The sequence below is a fragment of the Contarinia nasturtii genome, unplaced genomic scaffold (assembly GCF_009176525.2).
Source record: "Contarinia nasturtii isolate CC-2019 unplaced genomic scaffold, AAFC_CNas_1.1 Cnas_scaffold_285, whole genome shotgun sequence".
Lineage (NCBI taxonomy): Eukaryota > Metazoa > Arthropoda > Insecta > Diptera > Cecidomyiidae > Contarinia > Contarinia nasturtii.
In genome coordinates, this window is record NW_022197640.1 from 1,909,225 (window position 1) to 1,932,674 (window position 23,450).

At 34.1% G+C, this 23,450-nt stretch overlaps 1 protein-coding gene across 5 annotated transcripts in view; it reads left to right on the top strand.

Moving 5' to 3' along the window:
- Positions 1 to 23,450, top strand: part of LOC116337855 (polypyrimidine tract-binding protein 1) — a 198,072-nt gene that overhangs the window by 76,813 nt on the left and 97,809 nt on the right. For all 5 annotated transcript variants that reach the window (XM_031762793.1, XM_031762796.1, XM_031762797.1 and 2 more), the window contains one exon: positions 14 to 109. In XM_031762793.1, the coding sequence (XP_031618653.1) occupies positions 26 to 109 (84 nt within the window). In that variant the 5' untranslated portion in view covers positions 14 to 25. The remainder of the gene's footprint in view (positions 1 to 13; positions 110 to 23,450) is intronic.

Here is a 23,450-nt window from a genome sequence, read left to right on the forward strand (position 1 = left end):
ACTTAATTTTCAGGTAGCGGCCATAATGTCCTGCCCTTTACCTTTACCATTACCACTACTGCCACCAGCATTACACGCTGATTATCCGCCAATTCACATCGGAGTTAAGGTATGTATTCATTTATTTCATTTTATCTATCGATCTTTTTTTTTAAATTTAGATCAAATTCAATAGTACAAGATAGGTTATGCAACCACACCAAACATGTTAAAGTCTGCTGCAACAATATTGAAATTTAAAAAATCACACAGATTCAAAATGAAACAGAATATTTTGAAACATGATTTTATGAATATATTTAATATTATACACAGATGCTAAGTGGCCAAATCATTATATGGAAAATAGATATAATCATGTGTATGTATTGCTCAGGAGAATTTATCTTCGATTTTATGAAACATCCCGGCATGCGTGTTACTTTAAGCCATTGGTGTGTTTGCCTGTCTTCCGTATGTGTTTTGACTCGGTACAAAGAGATTTCGGAATATTCTTTTCTCTCTCTGCTATCTATTATGCTTTCTTATATGTGCGTTTATTATTCAGTGTATTTCAAATGTGTGTAAGTATATACTTTTTTCAAAGATATGAAGTGTATGATATTAAGAATTCTTATGTGAAGGAAAAGTGAAACCTTTGTGCAGTTTACTTTGAAACAAAAATGGGTACATGATTAAGTGATAAGAAATGTTTTACGAAATATTGGTGTGTGTGTGTGTGTGTGTGTGCTGTCGCTTTCAAAATTCACGGTGAAAACATCAAACGGCATCATTCTATATGTCAGCAAGCTTCAGCAGTGATCTAGAAGTCATGCTGCAAATATAGACGTATGATATATTCAACACACTTTTGAATGTGTATCCAAACTGCGAAACATAAATATATGTGATAAATCAATACATCATTGCACTGCAGGGAACATGTTGAAATGTCAAATTCAACATATACAACGTATGAATTATAAATTTTATTGAAACACCCTTTCTGTCCGCATTTTCTAATTTATGATTTCCCGCCATGGTCTTCTTCTCCTATATCTATCCTTCCTATATTTCTATCTATTTGTGGTGCATTTTACCCATAAAATAAGCAGTTTAAATTTATTAAATAGAATAAAATCATGAGAAATGAACCGAAACAACGGCAAAATACGCACTTGTTTGTGTGAGAACTGGTGTACGTGAGTGTGTGTGCATGTTTACGTACATGCAATATGCATACTGCATAGAGAAAGCGCGAAAATGTGACGATATTAACGAAATGCGTGAAATTTAATTTTCAGAAAATCCGCCGTGTTCATCATGATTTGGTAAGCTTTGATTTGGCTGTACATCATGTAAGAGTGAGAGAAAGATTTTTGTAATCAATAAAATTATAATTGAAATTCTGCAGCATAGAACAACCATGTCAATCAAAATGATGCTAAACACTTGATTTGAACACTTTACGCTGAACGGTTTATTTTCCGAATGTTTGATGTGTGTCAATAAGCCGACTTTGAATATATAGACATATATTCAAAGTAATGAAAATTCGTTCCAAACTAAAATCATTAGAATCTAGATTATTTATTAGCAAATGCAATGAGTTCAATTCAACACTATTTGGAGATTTGCATTGACATGTATGTCTCTTTTCCATGCTTATCGCGCATAATTTATAATGACAGTGTAAAATTTTACGAGTGTCGCAATCAATGGGATGAGACATTTGATTTAAGCTGCGGAATTTGTTTGGGCCGACACTTGTTGGTCATTCAAATCGTTTATTTTGTACACCAACCGAATGTTCGGCTTCAAAATCTTTCATGCTCATTTTCTCGTTTAGCGCTTATGCGACAATGCTTAATCCGATTGAATAAATTTGATTTTTCCAATTAGTGGTCACATTTAAAATTCAATTGATATTTGAATATCCAAAGTATATATGTGGAGAGGAGGGGGTGTAGGGAAAAGTACTAAATTCAATGCGAATTTGATGCGGACGCTTTCACCTGTTAGTACGTATCCATGGCTGTGAACGGAATTTATTCAACATGCTCATTCTACTTTTCTACTGCGATCCAACAGCACCGTGTTACAAATTGTGATTGCCACAATTGCCCGTTAAAAACATAATTTACTATCTCATTTTATTGACATTCATCGAATTCGTGTCATTTTTGGGTATCATTTGCGTTTTTAGTTGCCTCGATTCACTCTATAATTTACCTCCTCCCCTCTTCAAATACCACATGAATATCTCTTCAATTGTAATTGCTACATATTTCATCCAATTTATGCACACACACACATAAATACACTTCGATGGATATTTATTTCAGTTTACTTTTTTTCGGACTCATTATGATATGCGTCACATCAAGAATTCGAGATATCAAATGCTTTATACGGATATCGAAATTCAATTCTTGCCATTCGATTATTCACACAGAACCTAGGCAGGGTCTGCCTCAATTTTACGTTTATTCGTTCATCGACTAATATGTATTAAGAATGCTTCAGGTGTGATTTCTTTTGTAGACATTTATTTACCGATGAATCGAAAGTATTAGTAGTTCCACATGAAAACATTCATTATCGGATTGATGCCTAAATACATTGATTTTGATGTTCTTTGTAGCGCACATGTCTGTGTTTGGATGAGGAAAACCCTCATCATTCTATTGACGTTAAATTTTTCGGTTTACAAGGTATCTAGGTGAGCGTCTATTCGATATACGAATTAAGGCAGTATCATCATTTCAAAGCGCACCTTCCTAAATGCCGAAAAAGAAGAAGAAAAAAAACGAACAAAATCTGCCAAAATTGACACAGCCATTGATTTTATATTGGTAATGTGTGCTAGAGAAAGACTAACATTGATTCGATGGTTTGAACATTGCGCGCACTTACAAATTCAACAAAATGGAAAAGCAATTGCCAATAATGAAAATCATCGTTCACATTTGTTTTCCTCATTGCGTGTACAATCAACAAGCACATCGTCATCATAATAGTAATCAATATTACATGTAAAATCCATACCAAAAAATCATATTAATAATGATGTGAGAGCGCGCGCGTTGTGTATGTTTTGTGCCTTCATGCATATACTCTAGTTTTTATCAAGATTGTAATACACATCAAATATTTATGAATCACTGGTCAAAAATACATGAACGAGCAAACATAGTCTTTCAAATAAAACATGGCAATGTGTGGAATGTGTACATTAAACATTGTACAGTGCGCATCGGATACGACACATACCACAATCAGGACTCAGGATGATGTGTGTTTGCTCATGTTTGTGTGCATTTCGTTGTACATTATGTGTATTTGAATTCCATTACAAAATTAACGTTTTTTTCCGTTTTTTCGGGAGGGGGGGGAGTACATTATTTTTTTGTCATCCCAAACTCATCACCATAAACACTTCTTTTTTCGCGCTATACAAAATAATCACTTTTAATTGTCTTAATCTTCGCACAAATAGAAGCGACAATAGATACAGGCTGTACGCGTGAAAAGTCTCGCAATGCACAATACTTTGCTTTTGCGATCACACCAGTTTATTTGAGAATTGAAATCGTTTTATCAAAGACACTTTCCGCCAATTGCGAGAAGACGAAGAAAAAAAACGACAGAGCACACAAAAATGTGAATCTTTTCAAGTGAATCCGAGAAAAATTGTTGACTATGCATCGACGCTTCGTTGTGCATGCAAATAAAATAAATTTCTGTCTTTTCTCTTGCTCTTTGGCACAATAAATTTTAAGTAAATGTTCTTTATGTGAGTTTGAACAAAAAGAGAAACACACACACACACACACACACACTTTGAATATATATTGAGTGTTACGCGAATGTATAAGCGTTGATGGGAGCAGAATCTAGCTCTAACCAGCACATATACGCGCGCGATGCGCGTATTTATGTATGTATTTTTGCATTCAGTGTCGTGCATCATTGAAATTGAGTAAATTGTCAAATACGACGAAAATTTTGAAAAATAAATTTTTATTAGCGAAATATAAATGGCGTTTTATGCGAAATTGAAAGAGAACTCTATTAAAACGATGCTTTGTGCATGCCATTTCCATGAATATTGTAAATGTTATTATTTAATAGCGCAGCACGCTATGTGTTTGTGTATGTGTATTGCTGAAGCAAACAAACGAAAAAGAAATGAAACGACGACGGAGAGAAGAAAGAAATTGGTTTGAATGCATTGTCACTACATCGCGTTTTACGTTTATTTTATTGTTTGGCACTGATTTAATAACCGAAATAAAAAAGAATAAAATATTGCGATTAAAATGAATTTATTTCGGCAGAGATTGGATGGAGAAGAGAAGAAAAAAAAAACACCTTAAAAAGGGTGACTGAATATGATGTGTATGTATGTGTGGTTTGCTTGGCACACGACACAGAATAACAGCATCAACAACACGACGATTTTCATCGACTGTTGATTAGAAATTTACATCTTGATTCAGTCTAGCGAATCAAGGGTTGCTTTCATTTCCATATATACAATAGACACTTTGTACATCGACGTACGTTGCGAATAGAATTCGACACAACGACGTGGCTCACATTCTTAAACCATAAGAGAATGGCATTTCTACAATGGAAAAATGAGAGAAAATCTATAGAATTTCCGTCAAATCTTTTTTCCTTCTTCTCTATACATAGTACCAACTCAATCTCATGAAATGCTTTTTTTCTTCGGCTCTTGCATTTCGATTTTATGTATTAAATCTTATTTTATTCCTCATTGTTGAAAACTTTATGATGACGAAATGGAAGCATAATTTCTCGTCCATATTGTCAACGTTTGTACGTTTACTTGCGGTAACACAAACAATTCAACCGTATATTACACGTAAACAACCCATTTCCATCGATTTGCACTCATTGCTATGAATTTTTAGTGATGTTTGTATTTTTTGTTGCTGGTTTTGTATTTATATATTTTTTTTTCTTTTAATATATTAGGGTGATGTATTTTGTTTGTGTTTACGTTTTGGCCTATACACACACATACACCATTCAATCATCGTTATCATTTGTCACACAATCTCATTTAATACGATTTCTCTTTTTCATCGCAAATTCCCAATAATATTATTACATTTTATAAGTTTGGTATTTCCTTTTTTTTGTTGGTCGCTCATCTTAAAATAGAGATGAAAAGGAAAAACACATTATTTTCATTGCATCCCTGTATTCATATTTCGTTCTAATGTGCGGAAATATTGCATATGATGTGTACTCTTCGAAATGGTTATGTCATTATTATTACTTTTTCCAAAAAAAATCCGTCTACTTTGCATGTACCTTTTCCTTTTAGCTATTATGTTGGTGTTGTTGTTGTGCCTAGCGAAATGAATTAGCAAACGCAGTAAAATGAAAATATTTTTCGTTTCTTTATTTATACTTTATGTTTTTATATATATATATATGCAAATGGTAGCGTGGATACCGCAGAGAATTCAACAAGAAAATATAGAGTTGCCATGAATGAAAGATGAAAATGATATCGAGGTGAATTACTTCATTGAAGTTTCATAAGAAACCAAACATTTATTAAGACGGAAAAGGTCATAATATGAGATAAATATATATGTAACATATTATGTGTGTACTTGGCCTGTTGTCAATATGCCATAAACAAGCTTTCAAAATTCCATCGTAAGAAGCTTTTTGCAGCAAAACAATTATTATATTATTTTCATCATTTGAACACAACAACAAAAATTGTACACATAATGATTCTATACAGACAAGATACATGCAACCACAACAGAAGCACCAGTTTGATTTATGGTAATGAAAAAGTTAAAACAACATTTCAACTTATTCTACAAGAGATACTTTAAAGTTGTTTGGTGCTGTTTTTTTTTCTCGTCTTCACAAATTCCCTCCGCCAAATGCACTATAGTAAATAGCAGATGTAGCATTTGAATTGAGTTGCTGTTGAGTTAAGTTCAATGTTCATGACAATATTCAACCCTTGTAATGACACAAGCAAATTCAATTCGGCAAAAGGAGATTGTGTGAGCGAAAGCATATTAAACGAATGAAAAAGTAACAAATGATGATGGCAACAAATATAGACGGTAGAAGGGGAACCGTACACGTAAATCACATATATCAAAACATTATAAGCATCGACATTAAAATGGAGAATAATAGCTGGATAATAAAAGGAAAGAATCCTGTTGTTTGGTCTGTTCTGTAAGGTAAATAGAGAGAGAGAGAGTAAATGTATGCCTTCAACTAAAGTAAAACGGTTTCTGGTAGAAATTCCTTCTATTTATAAAAAGAAAAATTGTCGGTACATCTGATTTGAAGATTATTAACAAATTATTACCATTGCCTATTGAATATGTGATGCATATGATGGATGTGATGCTCATGAAAACAAAAATCAATTTATGACTTCTTTTTATTGTATTCACCGTACATTTTCGTACAGATTGAGAAGACGATGTGTTTTTATATTTGAATTTTTGAGCCGAAAACATTTCTTTTTGTCAATTTCTCTCGGTATTTTTGGTTAATTCTTGCCAATCTTCCGGTAAATTTTTTCGTTTTATGAGTGGGTCAAATGAGTAATGTAGCAGCAGCCAATGAAATGTACTCGTGCTGATCACAAGCTAATTTTAGTATTTTTGTGTGTAGTGTTTGTTGTAGTTGGCGCATCTCATCGGCATGCTGTCGACTGTTGCTGTTATATTTTCATTAAATCTCTATTAGAATAATCATCGGTTTGTAAATGTCATTATTGGCATTGTGCTTGGGCGATCAAACAAACTAATATATTATGAACTAAAACAAACGCTGCTATTTTGACTGCCAGATGTAGATGTGTACACCTTCTGTTTCTCGCTCTTAACTTTCATTTCACTTTCTCACTCTCTGCATACTTGTTGAAGTACGAGGAAAATGTTGTTAAGGTATTTACATTCGTTTGCCATAACGTGATATTGGTATTGGTATTGGATTTGTTTGGTAAACATTAGTGTGATTTCTCGGATTGTAACTACTTCACAAAGACAACAATAGCTCAACCGCATTCAATCGCAAACTCAAACATGTATACATCTAATGTGTATAAATATTATACATAGACATATATTTGAGTGTGGTGTACTGCAAAAAGGTGACCTCTGTGCACATAGGTCTTTTTTTATAAACTAAATGAAGCGTATAAAAAATCGATAAAAGACGTAATGGCAAATGCATGAAATGCGATTATGTGTAAGCTGAAAATCGATGCTCTTTGATTTAACTTTGGATTTGAACAGTGTTATCCCGATCACAGGCAGGCGGCAATGGTAACACCGACAATGATGATGAAGGAAGAACCAACATCATACACAAAACGAAACAAAGCAAATCAAAACTATTGGATTTGCTTGTTTACAAAATATATTTCAATAAGAATTATTGTGGCGAATTATGGAGCGAGAAAATATGAAAAACGAGAAACAAACGTAAATGCACTTGAAAAGGGTGGTGGCCAGTAAAATTGGCAACATCAAGTTAACTAAACCAATATTTATTTTTCTATATTAAAGCCGATTTTCATGTCGAGTTTTTCGCCTTAACATTTGTTTATCCATCTCTCTTTCGGACAATATGTTTTTACCAACATATTTGTATTTACTTATGCTTATTGTTTATTTGCATGACGGTATTCTAATGCTTTGGCTACAAAGTAATCACGGAATTTGGATCAAATGCATGGAAAAAGAAATACGCACGCCAATCGACTTAATACTTTTGAGAGCTTTATTATAAAATATTTCGCCAAACTGCAAATTGTTTGAAATATTTTACATTGTGAGTTCAGGATGCTACATAAAAGTCATTCCTTGGGTTCTATTGTGTGTGTGTTTTGTGTTCTCGTACCCGTCTATTGATTTCCAGTCAAAATGTTTGGTGTCTCTCTTTTCGCACATTTTGTTTGTACCATTCATTTTGATTGCTATTAGGTTTCATGGATGATAACTCAAAACACAACAAAAATGCTCTAAACAACATTTCACAGCACATTCTTCAATGTCGTATGCTTGATGTGCTCTTTCAAGTGCAATGCAATACCTACTAAAAGTAGCTATGAAATTCTGCACGATAAAGCTCGTATCGTCTTGATTTCTCTATTCTTATCTCTCTCTTACACACACACACACGCTCACTCGTCGTTTGTAGTCTTTTTTGGTTGCTATCTATCTATGTATTGTATGTGGTACTCAATGTGGACATCAAATAGCCATTTATATGAAAGAAGGTATAAAAAACGCTCTGACAATAATTCGATTAAGAGTATTTTTCTCAAAGTCTGGACGATCTTGAAAAAGCGCTTGTCGCAAATAGCACAATTTACGAAAATTGAAACTACAAAAAAACCTTCATTTTCATTGTATAAGTTATACAAAAAGCATACCTTCAGTTCAAGCTGTAAATGATTCGATGGTGAAATTTTAGCGCTTCGCCCGACTTTTGCTTCACACGATGTAATCATAAAAATTTCAATAAATCTGTAGATATTCGTTTTTTCCACCGTCATTGTTGACCATGGTTGTATTCGTGTAATTCATTTGGTCGCCTTTATCACCATGCATAAATGGTAGTTGTTTGAAGAGCACACGCAATATTACCGTTCTATACGTTCTATACGATTCGTTAGTTCACCATTGCAAAAAAAAAAAAAACTATTGATGGTGGCTGTTCACACAATTCAACTTTTCAATTTTTCACTCAGCTGCGCTTATTTGTAGCGCCACAGTCAGGATGCTTCAATCCTGACGAGAAAGTGAGAGCCAGAACGCGAATGGGAGACAAAGAAGAGAAAAAAACTAGGGCAAATAACAAAATTTGTATACCATCGGTAATATACCATTGCTCTCGACACATAGAAAAATGAAATAGTCGCTTAGGCACAAATAGACCAACCTTTACAAAAAAAACCGAAATACTCACAAACATAGCCGCGATTAAAAACTCAAACAACCTTACACTACCTCGGAACTTACCGATTCGATGTAATCCTTGAATTTTTTCTAAATACACATTCAAAAGAGTCACTTCACGCGCTCATATGGTACACACTGTCGACTCGAATATTGCCCGATTTTTTCTTCGTTTTGGTTTTCATTTGCTTTAAATTTGGTACCGTTTATGGCATTTTGCCAATTCTCTCTCCTTCCGAATTGCCTGTTCTGTGTTCTGAACGCGTTTCACGGGCAAACGATATACGAAGTGGTGCATGTGTGGCAAACGAAGTAATGTAGCGGAAGTAATGCGATACCGCCAGTAAAAAGAATATAGGTAAAATGAAATTCTATGTCTGTTATTGAACTAGTCGGTATAATGTTTCACTTAAGCATATAGAAAAGAAATTCGTCAAATTAAAGTGTGCACATTTGTGAAAAGAAATTCCACGTGGCGCTACAATCGTCGAACGACAACGAAAACAAATCTCTTCATTTCTCATTAAAAAAAAGAAAATTACCGAAATATTTTTGAGTTGGCATTTGGTGATAATCAATATCACAATTAAAAAAAATCAATCGAATGGTAAAAATGAATCCTTATTATATTGTAATGCATTCTTGAAATAAAACAATTACACCCTCAGTCTCTGTATAACTAGCATGTTCAATGTACAATCGTATCCTAAATTGATTTATTGTCCACAAAGCTCATCATAAACAAATTACTTTTTCCTTCCAGTCATGCTCCATTGACCTAAATATGTCTTTGTTTTTTCTTTTAATTTCATTCTTTCTATCCGAAAAGAAAAACTCGACACAATTGAATAAAGAATAAAAACCTCAATCGAAAACAACTGAGCTCATGTGGAAATGAATGAATAAAACGGTTTTTAAAATTAATAAGAATTTCATGGGTGAAATGAATCTTTTGATGAAACATACGCACAAAATACTTTTCGGGTAGTAGAGTGATACCAAGTCTGCAAGGTGGGACATTCATATTAAAATGCGAAACAATACCACACTCACCCATACACCACCAAAAAGAAGATTTATCGCTCACTCGAAAAGCACTCAAATTTCACAATGTTACCGGTAAAACAGATTAAAGAGATGAATTAAGTACATGTAGCCCATTTTTATTACCGGATATTTCCATTAATTGTAAAAGTTTTCTCTGTGCGTTTTGTATTTCATGCAAGCCTATTATTGTGTATTTTGTGTAATTCAGCAGACATTTTTACGGTTTGATTACATTTTCATGAATTAAATATATAGCAAATATTTTGGTGTTGTTTTTTTTGGATTTACATGCCATTACCGATTGAGGCGTCCGGAATTCCGTTTATTTATTTATTTTTTGTAATTTTTGAAGTACATAAAAAAATCTCAGTACCTCTGTCTCTCTTCTGTTGCCATGTGAATAGCGCGAGAAATCGACTATCGGAAGTAATTGATTAGTGCATTTTTGTTTCTGTGAATAAAAAAAGTTCAAAATAAGGTATTCATAAATAAGCCACATTATTTTCATTACATAAACAGCAACAAACAAATAAACCAATAAAAAAAATCAGAGTATTTGCACCGAAATACGCATTTCGACTCATATAAAATGGATGGATGGAGATGATGATCTGACGAGAATGGAAAGTATAATGTTAAAATAAAACAACACCTTCTGCTCATCCATTCACAGACCCATAGACCATTGGCCATAAGCATGCAACACAGTAAATATTAAATTATTATTGTTCGCAAATCAATACGCAAACCAATTAATACACATACGAAACACATAATTCGACAGGGTAGATTTTTGTGAGAGCGGCGAATCATCGTCGTTCAACATCACCTCATTTTAATTCGAAATCGTCTAGTATCCATAAATCTATTGCGAATGAATTTGTGTTAAAATGTGCCCTGATATTTTGATAATGAACGCAATGGGAATATTCATATCAAAAAGCAGCTGTAGCAGATGCTGCTATTGTTGTTGCTTACAGCCACAATCCGCTGATAGATACAATTTTATTGGAGTTATATTTTTATGTATTTTGTTTAATTAATGCAGTTGCACACAATATACAAATAATTCGAGCAAAATAGAGAGACTCCATTATATATGTGGTCATTTTTATCAGATGCACAGTGAAAAATTGTGGATAATAAAAAAAATACTTAACGATTTTACCAATAAATGGTACTGCTGTGGGAAATGAATTGATTAATTTTCAGGTTATAGTGCCATCACATTCATGGATGATGATGATTAATAATAAAAAATTATCGTTAACTCATTTTGTAATTATGTGGCCATTACTGGCTATTGCATGAGGAAAAAAGACCAACATTTTTTTTTTTGTTTACATACACTGACAGCCTCCAGTTTTTGCTGATCAATATACAACGTTCTCCTAGGGTGCACCTTTTGGTCGGTCACCGACAAGCAGAAAGTTGAGTCATGTCAACATGTGTAAATCGAACAAAAATAGGCCAACGGATCATAACATTTATATGTAATACAGATTTTATGTGACTGCACGAAATAGTTTTAATGATTTCCCAAATGAGCGACATTTTATAATTGTACCATAGATAAATATATATTTTTAAATGTACACATTTCAAACGGTTTGTGCGGTCATTTGACGTGCAAATGAAGTCTGCTTTGTTTCATTTTAAATTTAATTTTGAATTTTTATTTTTGTGCGTATGCTCAGGTGCTGAAAATCGTCAATTGCGCGGTTTTGGATATGTATTTCTTTTATTCTTTGTTTTGGTTCGTCGTGCCATATAGTAATTTTGTTTATAAAAGAGACTTTTTAATGTGTTGGCAATTTCAGAATCTCATTTTCACCTTTTGCACAAAGTGCGAAATGTTGATCATATCGAAATGAGTACGGGACGAGAGCAGGAGAGATGAAATGAGAGTTTGAAATGAAATATATATAACAGCACTGAAATTACAGTTCAACTGGCAAAATAGGAAAATATCCTCATGAACAACGCATATTTTGATGTAGTGATGTTAAGCCAGTTATTGCTGCTATGTACTACTGTTTAACAGGAAAATTGGCCTTTTGCTTATTTTCTTTGCTTGCACCTTTTGAAAATGAGTCATGAAAAATGAAAAAGAAACGGATGAGAAAAAGCGAAACATGAATCAAATGGAGTACACAATTACCTCATAACGGAACGCATACAGCATAAAAACAAATCAGAGAGTAAATGAGAGTGAGTGAAGGAGAGAGAGAGAGAGAGAGAGAGAGAGAGAGAGAGAGAGAGAAAGAATCTGTGATTTATTTTATCACGCCGAAGAGAAATGCGTTTCGCTAGAGTATTTTAGCTTTTCAATTTTTGTGTATGCCATTTTATACGTGCGATTTTATAAAATACGTTTGTGCTATAAGCAGTTTGCATTTTGCTATACCGATATATGCGAATGAGCATGTGTGTGTATGTATATATGTATGAATACACTTTAGATATTTTTACCGTCGCGCATAGGTGAGCTCGTTAAATATGCAGGTCGATTAATTATTCAATTCGCTCTTTTTTCTTTGTTTCGGTTAGACTGTGCTCTTTCTCTCTCTTCCTCTATGCATGCTGTTTATTCGATGTTTGTTAATTTCTTTTACATTTCAACGTTTTACCTCACTCCAAGTGCACATATTCTCTCAGTCATTTCGATAACAGCAGCATCACCCCACACACACACAACCCTTACCACCACCACCAACACCATCGTCTCCAACAACAACAAAGACCATTCCATTTCATTCCATTCCGTTCTAACGTTCATTTCGGGAATATATGTGTATTTTTGGGTGTATAGTGTCTACATCTCCTTCGACACCCAACACGAATCTTGTTCATTGAACGACAAAGCAAAAGCATATAACTGTGGACAGGCGAAAGTAAACTGGAGCACATTGAAAGTGGATGTGATTGTATGTTCGTTTGAATATTCACTTAAAAATTAATGTCTGAATGTGTTTTCTTTTTTTTATGAATACGTAATTTGTCGCCCGGTTTTGTGGTGCAATACACGCTTTATGAATTCGGACGATAGATACACAACGCAAAGTGGAATGACGAGATAAAAACATGATGACTTCGACGAATATCTGACCAATCTAAATTGTAACTTTTTGTGATGTTCACATAAATTCATAAGCACACAAACTGGACAATCCTTGATCTTTTCGCTAAATCACACTCAAAATCGTTGAACGTTTTTATGATAAATTCCATATTTTGTGAGCATACGGTTTCTTGTGTACGAATTGACGTGCGTACACAGTGCTCAAATGGAAAACACTGAACGCGTTCCTTCATATTTGGTATCAGTATAATGTGTCCACCAGAAAATTTGAATTAAACCCAGAGCATAGCTCGAAATACACTCATCTTTTGTCAACATCAGCGTGTCGGGTGTGTGTATTCGAGCCATTAGAACTGTTATTTTCGAACATTATGAATCTAGAGAAGTCACATTGCCAGACACATACACGCGTATCTCTCCCTCACTCTCTCTACATGTTTTAGTTCAACTCCATATAAAATATATTTTATGGATGGTGTACTCACACTGCTAACGATTTTGTTTTAATTCGCACAAGTCACATTCGTTGCTTATTGGTTTCTAACCAAATCTGTCAATTCCACCGCAAAAATACACCCAGATTTTGTTCACACAATGTTGCGACAGTCATCAGGCACAGAGAGGAAGAGAGAGAGAGAGAGAGAGAGAGAGAGAGAGAGCATGTGTGAGCGTGTGAGTAAGAATGATAGAACTACAATTCTTTCACACCAGAATATCGAACGGTTGATTTTAGTTTGCATGGTAAGAGAAATGGTGGGAAAAAGAGCTTTGAATAATTTCATAGATACACCAGTGACATTAATTTGAATACTTGCTGTTTGTTCAGCTATTTTCAGTCTAGGTTCACCGCTCAAATCTTTGAACACAACCAAGTAACCGAATGTGCTATAAATGAATACACGCATTCACATCTGTGCGTCCAGCAAATGGAATATGTATGAAGTGATTCAACTGCATTTGACAAATTTGCATCGAAGTTTTCCCTTAATTTGCACATCAAATAAAAATGCGCACACTAGAAGGAATAAACAAAATAAACATTTTTATAAACCCAACGTGACTACTTGAGGTATGCACCAATTCCAACCAAATGCCAAACGAAAACATCAACAAAAATCTGCTTAATTATTTTTCATTTGAATTTCTTGAACAATTTCAAGAGCTCAATTTGCATTTATGAAATTATTTGATGCGATGTGGCACTTATGACCATTCATTTTATTATATAGAAAATAGATCTCTCTATCTCTATATATATATCTGTGTTTAATGACTTTGGAATGAGTGAAGTGCTTAAATAGTAAAATAGCAAAGTGCATAAAGAGGAAAACTGTTACATTAAGAGCAGGATAGGGGTAATAACACAAAAAAAAAAACATTATGAAAGCAAATGATACTAATGTTTTATTCCATGAATTTTATTTGAGTGTACGCTGATTATCCGCAATAATTTCATATGTTAGACAAAGTTTTACGAATGTTTTTGCCTCATGCATATAATACAGAAGAATAATACAAAATAATATCTATTTAAATATCCGTCTAATTTTCGAAACAATTCTGATTCGTATGGTTATGTGTTTCTATCTCGAATTTTATCGAATTATGTCCGATTTTTTATTAAATTCAAGCAACTCTTCGCCACATTGTTTCATATGATTTTGCTTTGGAAATTATTTTTAAGTGCTATCTTGCACATCAACGCATTTGTGATGAATCATCTGCTTTCGTGCAGTTTTCATGTATTTTCAAAATGGCATAGTCTATTGATGGTGATGAGTATGCGTGTGGGAATGTGCCGAATGGCCATTGATCGATTTAGGAAAATTTGTTCAAAATGTAAACACATTCGGTACGGTAATCCCCTTCTTTCTCTCGCACACCGGAATCCGTGCATGTATTCACATGTAGCTGCTATAAATTTTAATTGAATGTTCGCTCTGATTCCATTTATTTTTGATTCAATTAATAATCATTTACGGGAATTCGAAGAGTTCATCCCTCGGGCGGTCCAAAAACTAAATTCACTTTAATGTGTTTCATTTTGAATTTTAATTTCCTTTCGAATGATTGTGTGTGTGTGTGTGTGTGTGTATCTGTGTCTATTGGCAAAGGGATTCACTCGATGGTCAATCCCACCGAATGGTAGAGTCAATTTATTCAAAAGGATTTATAGGACGGGTAAAAAACTTTGGTTGTTGATTTTTTTTTCGTCATCCGTTTAGGATACAACCATCAGTAGCATATTTTTTTTATTGTTGTTTCATAATCGATCAAATTTATTCCAATATTTTGATTCCATATGAACTGAATTTTTGAAATGGAAACGAATTCAAATGAAAACGAACGAAAAACATTCATATATTTTAATTTGCCGAAAATTCAATTGAGAAAATAGAAAATTGATTTTCTAATATTGCGTATTTCAGTAGAATGGATTGATTTGATTCAAAGTGAATGTGTCACAAGATTTATCTATTTTATAGTTGAAAATACTCAAAATTGTTTGCATATTTTTAATTTGCGAATTCCGCTCAGATTAAAGTCCAACCAAACGAATCATGTAACTATCAAATCATCAAATCGGATCATCATCGATTCGATGTTGACATCGGCACTGCCATATGTGATGAATATATACGTATGTGCAAATCATTTCGAATTCGTATTTTATATGATTTGACAGGAAGTAAAGACGAATCTACGCATTCCATATATATTCAATTTGACAACATCGAGAGAAAATTTTAATTAAAATATTATATGCAAAGTCTGTCGGATGCGTGTCCTCTGCTCATATTATTTTTTTTTTTTTAACGAAAATGGATTTATCAACAGCTCTGGTCTACATTCCGACTACTCTTCACCATGTCGATGGTCCGATTAAAATAGAAAATGTTGTCCATTTGATTGTATCTTAAATTGCAATTACGACTAGAAAACGAGGTGCCATGCAAAAGTAACATTTAAATGGGAAAAAAAGTGAGAGAAATAAACACAGTACCGATGATGGCAACATCAATAGTGGTTGCAACAACAAATTCTATTTGATATAAAAACGTACCGGAAAAATGGTTAAAATAAGCATACGCATTTACGTTATTGTACAGTGCCAAAACGTACCGAAACCATCATGACGACATAAAGAAATTTTTTGTTTTAAATATAAAATGCGAACGAGGATGTGAACGATTTAACCGTGCACAAATAAATAGCGCACTGTGAAAAACGGCACGTGTTCTATGCGAGAGAGAATGAGAGAAAGAAAGGCATCAGTGTGCATATGAAAGAGATTACACATTTCGTTGAATTTATATATACAGAGGCATGAATTGTTTTTTGTGTGTGTTTTGTATTCGGTATTAGGTTCCCTTTCGATCTTGTGATTAAATGAATTCATTTTGTCCGTCCATTTGTTGCGCATCAGTTTTGTACATCAATTCTAGCACGATGTGGGTGCAATAGGTGCGCACACTGCATGGATAGCTTAACAAAATGCATATGATAGATAGACTGTGTGCGAAATGGTACGAGCGATAGTTGAGTTTGAATTGACGAATCGACACAACATTGATCGAACCATGTTTGTTTTGATTGTTGCCAATGGGTGTTACTGCAATAGACAAGCGCGAATTTCTGCGCCACGAAAATACTCCATCAAATTTAATTGTTTACCTGATTTTTTTTTTCCTCCGATGTTTATCTTGATTCATTTTCATTATATTTTACAATTCGAAAACAGAATGTGGTCAATTAATGAGTACGACAAATTGCATGTTCGAATCAGTTCGTTCGTGTGTTTTTGTTTTATAAAGCGTATTTCATTTCCCTTGTTGCCGACTATTTGATGCTGTGCTGTCTTTTTTTTTTTTGTTTGTATGTCCACGTGCATTTAATTAATACCTGGATGTTCATATGTTTTCATCGGCAAAATCTAACAATTTCTTTTTTAAAATGTCACAATCACGCACAATACTTTTCAATTGATTATTTCCTCGAGAAAAAATTACTGTTGGGAAAATTCAAAATACATTTCAACTTTGACACATTACCAACTATGAAGATCTACAGATTTTCAATTTAAAATGAATGAAATTTTTTTTTTCATTCGCGAACGTCAATTCCATTCCAAAGTTAAAGTAACTTTTTCTGAATATGTAATAATCGGTTTAAATTACTTTTGCAAACTAAAAGCTTTTGCTACTTCAATATTCATAATGCACAGATGGTCAGAGGGGAGGGAGAGAACGAAAAAATTGAAAGAAAAACCAACGCCTTTAATACATAAACAAAGATAATTCAAATGGATCTTTAACGTCTTATAATCCGTTTTTTATTTTAATGCGAATGAAAAAAATCAATTATAAGATGCTACGGATTGGCAAACAAACTTGGAGTGTGTATTTCATGCATTTATGGTTAAACTTAGAAACAAAAAGAACGATATTTAGTTTTATGATAATCATTAAGAAACTAGTCGTAATACCTTATGTAGTGCTGTTGTTTGTCTAACCTCTGTTTCAAAGTGTTGGATAAGAAGAAGCTTATTTGCTTGCATTTTTGGTGCAATTTCAATAAAACACGATAAGTTAACATGTGACATTATTGGGTAAAACATACGAAACGCTATTCGACCAATCGACCAATGATAATGAGCCAAAGAACAAAAATCGAGTAAAAAACAATCTTTGGTTTATTCAAAATTGCGACTTTGACTACTAATGCGAATATAGTTCTAAAAAGGCCGTTTGCCACTCACATACACACACCCACCCACAAACATCCATGGGCCGTCCCATAATGAATGCAAATAAAAGTAAATAAAACTAGTTTGCAAAAGGGGTGAAAACGTTTTCCATTCTTATCTAATGACATCATGTGGCATCTGCTCAAACATTTCGCTAAATATGTCCGAAATATCTCACTGGCGCACGGAAAAGGATTGCAAATAAGATTTCATGCGGTTGTTTTCTCGTAATGGCAATGGAATTTCCATTGGAATAACAAAAAAAAAGAGTAGCACATGTGGTGTCTCATCGTGTGCTCATTGTTTTTCTTTGTCGTTGCTGTAAATGGGCTTTTTAATCCGTTTTGTATGCTTTGTGTTGTGCCAACAATGCAGGTATACACATTACTTTGGCAATGTTTAAGCATACAAAACTAAACAGAAAAAAAAACACTCTCAAACACATCTTCACACATACACTGATTCAATCGATGAATAAAGCGACAAACCACAGCCGGTTGGTGGGAGCGAGACAGAAGGAAAATGTTACGGTCGACAAAATTAATAACAACAACTGAGACTTGTGCAGTTTCAAACCGTGCTTATGCGTATATACGTATTTATGGTCGGGCGTATTCTCTTTAAATTGATAGAAAATTATGAAAGATTTTCAGGCAAAAACCAGCAAACAACAAAAGCGTGCTCGAACGCACTAATTCCAAGTGCATTTGCTTAGAAGTGTTTGTTGTAAAGAGCTCATGCTGACTTTAAACATTGTTCATGTTGGCACTGTATGAACGAATAAAGTACAAAGGTGATCAATATCTTTGTATTTTGCTTTGAACTGTGTAATTTATGAAAAAATGCCATTGTTTCGATATACGAAACTTGACAAATTTTACAGATATTGTCAATTAGTGGTTTTGCCCACAATTAAACAAGAAGAAAAAAAACCCAACGGAAACCGTGTTCGATGTGAAATTACTCTGAATCATTTATCGTTTTTGAGTTTGGCATAACGTTTAATCCCCGAAATTTGGGCGCGATATCAGCATCTGTGCTCATTCTATGTCTCACATATATGTAATACACGAGCTATTGATCGTAAACCATGCAGGCAACCACTCTAATTACCCCATTCGGTTTGAAATATTTTACATTTTAAAGGTGCTCTGCAACGAAATTCCGTGCTCCATTCTCCACTGCTTCCAAATGCAAAATTCTAATTTGCATTGTAGCTTATTTAATTCAGAAGCTAAAGCCCACATATAATGTTAAATAAAAAGAGATTTTATGTTTTCAATGAAAATGCAAAAAAGTGAGCGCATAAGAAACGAAAGGACTTCAAAGAGTCAATAGCTGTGCAACACGTTAGGCTGTACACGCATGTTATTCTTCTACTCGGTGTGTGTGTGTAAATTGTGAAAATTGAACATTGGTTGTGTAGTCGCTATGTGAATTACGCCACAGACAGCGAATCGAAATCTTTGAGCATTGTTAAACACAAAAGCTTTATTACAATAGTACTGTATGTCACCATGGCCGTGGTATTTAAAGCCTCAATAGCGGCAGTGTGAAACATCTCCGACCTTCATGTTTCGTTCCACTCATTTGTTTGATTATTAAATGAAATACGATGCACATGTACACATTCACAAAGCCCACTTGTGACGATACACCACTCTCTCTCTCTCTCTCTCTCTCTCTCTCTCTCTCTCTCTCTCTCTATTATATACAGTATATATAAATTTAGAGAGGATACCCCAAACGGAAATCGTTCGCATCGTTTAGCTGCCACAAACGCTTTTGTCAATGTTTTGTCATTGTGTGAATGAGTACGAACGCCGTTATACTCATCGTATGTGTTTCAGTTCATTTGTGACAAAACAAAGACGTTTATTTGCTTATTGCCACAATTGCATTCACAAATAAATAGACATTGATATGATGATCGGTGCGTATGATGTGCGAAATACATATGGTTTGCATTGCCAATCACAATCGGATCATATCAGTGTCTCTGTATTTCTCTCTAGTTCATTTTTTCTTTATTTCGACACATCGACCATAGAATTGGAATCGAAACGAAATGTGAAAGCGCTCATTCGTTGTTCGGTTATTTGCTTGCTTTACGTGATACTTTCGCACCGTCTTTGTCATGACATTGGTATTTTGTGGAAAATATGAGAGAATATAATCGATATGCTGAATGATTTTTAAAATTTTGTAAATGATCGCATCAAATCTGATCTGAATTTTAATCAGCTTGTTGGAAATCGGTCCTTATTGTTTAGCAGTACAAACAGATTGAATTGAAATGCCCACACATACACACAACCATGCAGTTCATGGAATTCTGGAGAAATCTATTAAAGCATTTGGTTCGTTTATCAAAACAACAATGAAGCCGCTCAACGAACAATGCAAAATGGATTATTTTGTTGCTTTGTATCACATTCTTAACGTTTGAATAATTTTCTTCTCTAGCGAAGCTGATTATGAGATTTTAAATCCTTCCGTATTTTTTCCCTTCATTTCTCTCGATTCGCTTGAATTCGAAACAATTCAATTGCTCACACTGAATTCAATATAACGAGACATCCGTTATGCTGAACATTTGTGATTCTTTTTTTTCATACCTAGTCTTTCCTTTTCACTCTAATCACGTTGTATCACATCGCTTTTTTTTATTATGTTTCCCTATTTTCTCACCAAAATCGCTTCCACATTAATGAGAATATGCTCGAAATTCAAACATCTTTAAATATTTTATTGCAATACACACACATAACAGCGATAAAAAGGACGAGAAAAAAAATTCAACATAACAATTCATAAAAGCTTTTATATTTCAATTATTAGCTGTTGTTTCTTTTATTAAAAATATATATATTTTCAATTGTTCTGAGGGGATTTCACAATAGAAGAAGACAAGAAAAAAATCACATTTGCAACAGAATCAAAATAAAGCCAAACAAACAGATGCTTAAGCGTACGCACACGTACTACACAGAACGAAACAAAAAAAAAAAACAATCCATCGGGTGAGATAGTGACTAAAGGCAGGCAAAAGAAGAAAAAAACAGACGGAAAATTGAATGAAAATTTTCATTTCGTATTTTTTGTTCGGTTTCGGTGGCATTTCGTCAATTTGTTGGTGTGCACGTTTCTTTCGTTTTCCACGCCGTTTATTTTTTATGGCATACAATGTTTCACTGCACGATGCTGTGATTCTTCAGTTCGATTATGAAAACGATAAACAGTACGACAGGCGACAAGCAACAGCAGCAGCAGCAGCAGCAACAACAGCTCTCTCTCTCTCTCGCGCGCGGCAAGTTACCGAAAAATAAGCGAAGAGGAAAAAAATCTATCAACAATAAAATACACTTTGGTTGCGTTTGTAATACGGTGAAAAAGGAACATTAAAAGCACAAGGATAAAAACAATATTGGTAAAAGTAAAGAAAAAAAAATTATACGCGCATACACATTTTTAGTATCGGTGATCAGCAAGATGGCAAACAAAACGACACCGTCAACAGTGACAAAACCTCCGTCGTCGAAACGACAAATGAAAAAAGGAAGAAAAATAAAATAAAATCGTATCTTTCGTCAAAGCGTGCAAAAATATACTAAACGCTCTTATTCGCTTTTTTTTCTTTTCATACGCTACGTTGCGTTCATTATTTGTTTTTTTTTTTTTTTTTTTTTTTTTTCATTCAGCCGCACTTGCGTTTTCAGTAAGTCGGCAGCTCGCCAGAATTTATTTCCCTGAATATTTTTGCGGTAGAGATGAATGCCAATAAATAAGAACTACATCGGTCGTTGTAATCGAACGTTTTTGCCGTGTCTATCGATACACACAATATTTAAGTGACAGATTTTCCCATTTTGTTTCTTCCGTTGGTCGCACACATTTTTTCCCATTTTACCACTCTAATTTTAATAATAATACCATCGATGAAATGCGTCATGTGCAACGCATTCGAAACACGACCGATTGAAATGTGACAGGCGGCAGAAATAACATCAAATGAATTTAATTCTCTTATTTTTTTTTTTTTCAAATTCAATGCGCAGAGTTTTTGTTTGACCCCAGCCGAGACTGAAAAGAGTCACTGAGTACTCATGGTATAATGACAGCATAACTGAATCTGTACATTTTCAATATATTTCCGAACATGTTGATGTCGATCATGATTTTTTCTTATTCTCCCATTCGTTTTGAAAACCAAAATATGCATCATAGAGATATGCTGGAAATGGTTAATTTTCTATGCCACAATGTTGGCCAATTTCTATCAATTTCTTGTGGATTCAATTGGGCACCACAGCTTAACAAGAGTATGCATTTGCTCGATTGCCCTTAAATTCTTGGTCGTAAAATGTTTACGTAAGAGATGCTGGAAAATGCTGTGTGTTGTACTTTTGGATACTTTGGATTTTAAATGGAAAAAGAAACAGAAAACTTGCATGCTAGATTGATTAGAAAAAGGTAAAATAATACATTTTACGCATTTCATTTGGAATATTCTCGGTTCATTTTTAAACTGTTTCGGTTGGGAGTTTTGTTTGCACAACAAATCGGTAGCACGAACGGATTTTCGTGTGCCAACAATTATTTTGTGTGTCATTTCGTTTTCTTTTTCAAGTGTCTGCAATCGTACATAATATGGAAAAAAAGTATACGAAAAAGGATAGGAAAATCCAAAATCCATGTGAGATAGAAATTAGAAGTTTTAAATTACCTTTTCGCTTCATTTGAGCCATGATTTATTCTTATTTAATTTATCTTGCATGCATAGCCCAATTCATTAATCAAGTTACCTGAACCGACGAATCAGGCAGCACCAGCAAACAGTGTAGCATGGAGATTGAACGACAACAATAGCAATGGCACAGACGGGGAGAGCACGGAGATTTTATCACAACAATTTCCTATAAAATTAATGTTTTCTTAGGCAACACTAGCACATCCTGGCTCTCTCTCTCTCTCTCTCTCTCTCTGTGTGTGTGTGTGTGTGTGTGTGTGTGTGTCTCATTCTGTCTGCCCCGCTATTCCATGCTGATTCGTGGGCTGAGCTTTGAGCCAACACTCTTGCAATCGAAACAAACAAAGCCGCTCATATCTCATTTACGCATATCGCATATATTTACGAAATGTTTCTTGTGTGTCGTTTGACGACCGAAATGCGGTACCTTTTCCAAAGTGCAAAGCAATGAATTTTATATCGTAATGTTTATAAACTTTGTTTCTTCTACACATATTCTCTCTTGCGCAAAATACACAATCCACCTAATTAATTGCCGAAAATTTAATGACAACATTTGCATAAAACCATTGAATCGGCCTAAATCGAATTTTTGCTATAGTCTTTCGTTATTTAAAAACCAATGGGAATTTTAACTGCTGGTCAAATGTCGAATTATTACAAAAATGTTGGCATCACGTTTTTCTCAGTACTACAAAACTAGTTGGACGAATTCATTTGAAACGATTATTTAATCACAATTCGAGGATTGGAATTGAAACAAAGTGCATTACCGGCGACTTGTTCCTTCTCACTCTCTCTTTCTTCCCTGCTGTTCTTCAAACCTTTTTCTTTGGTCTTGGTGCATCAAAGCTTGTT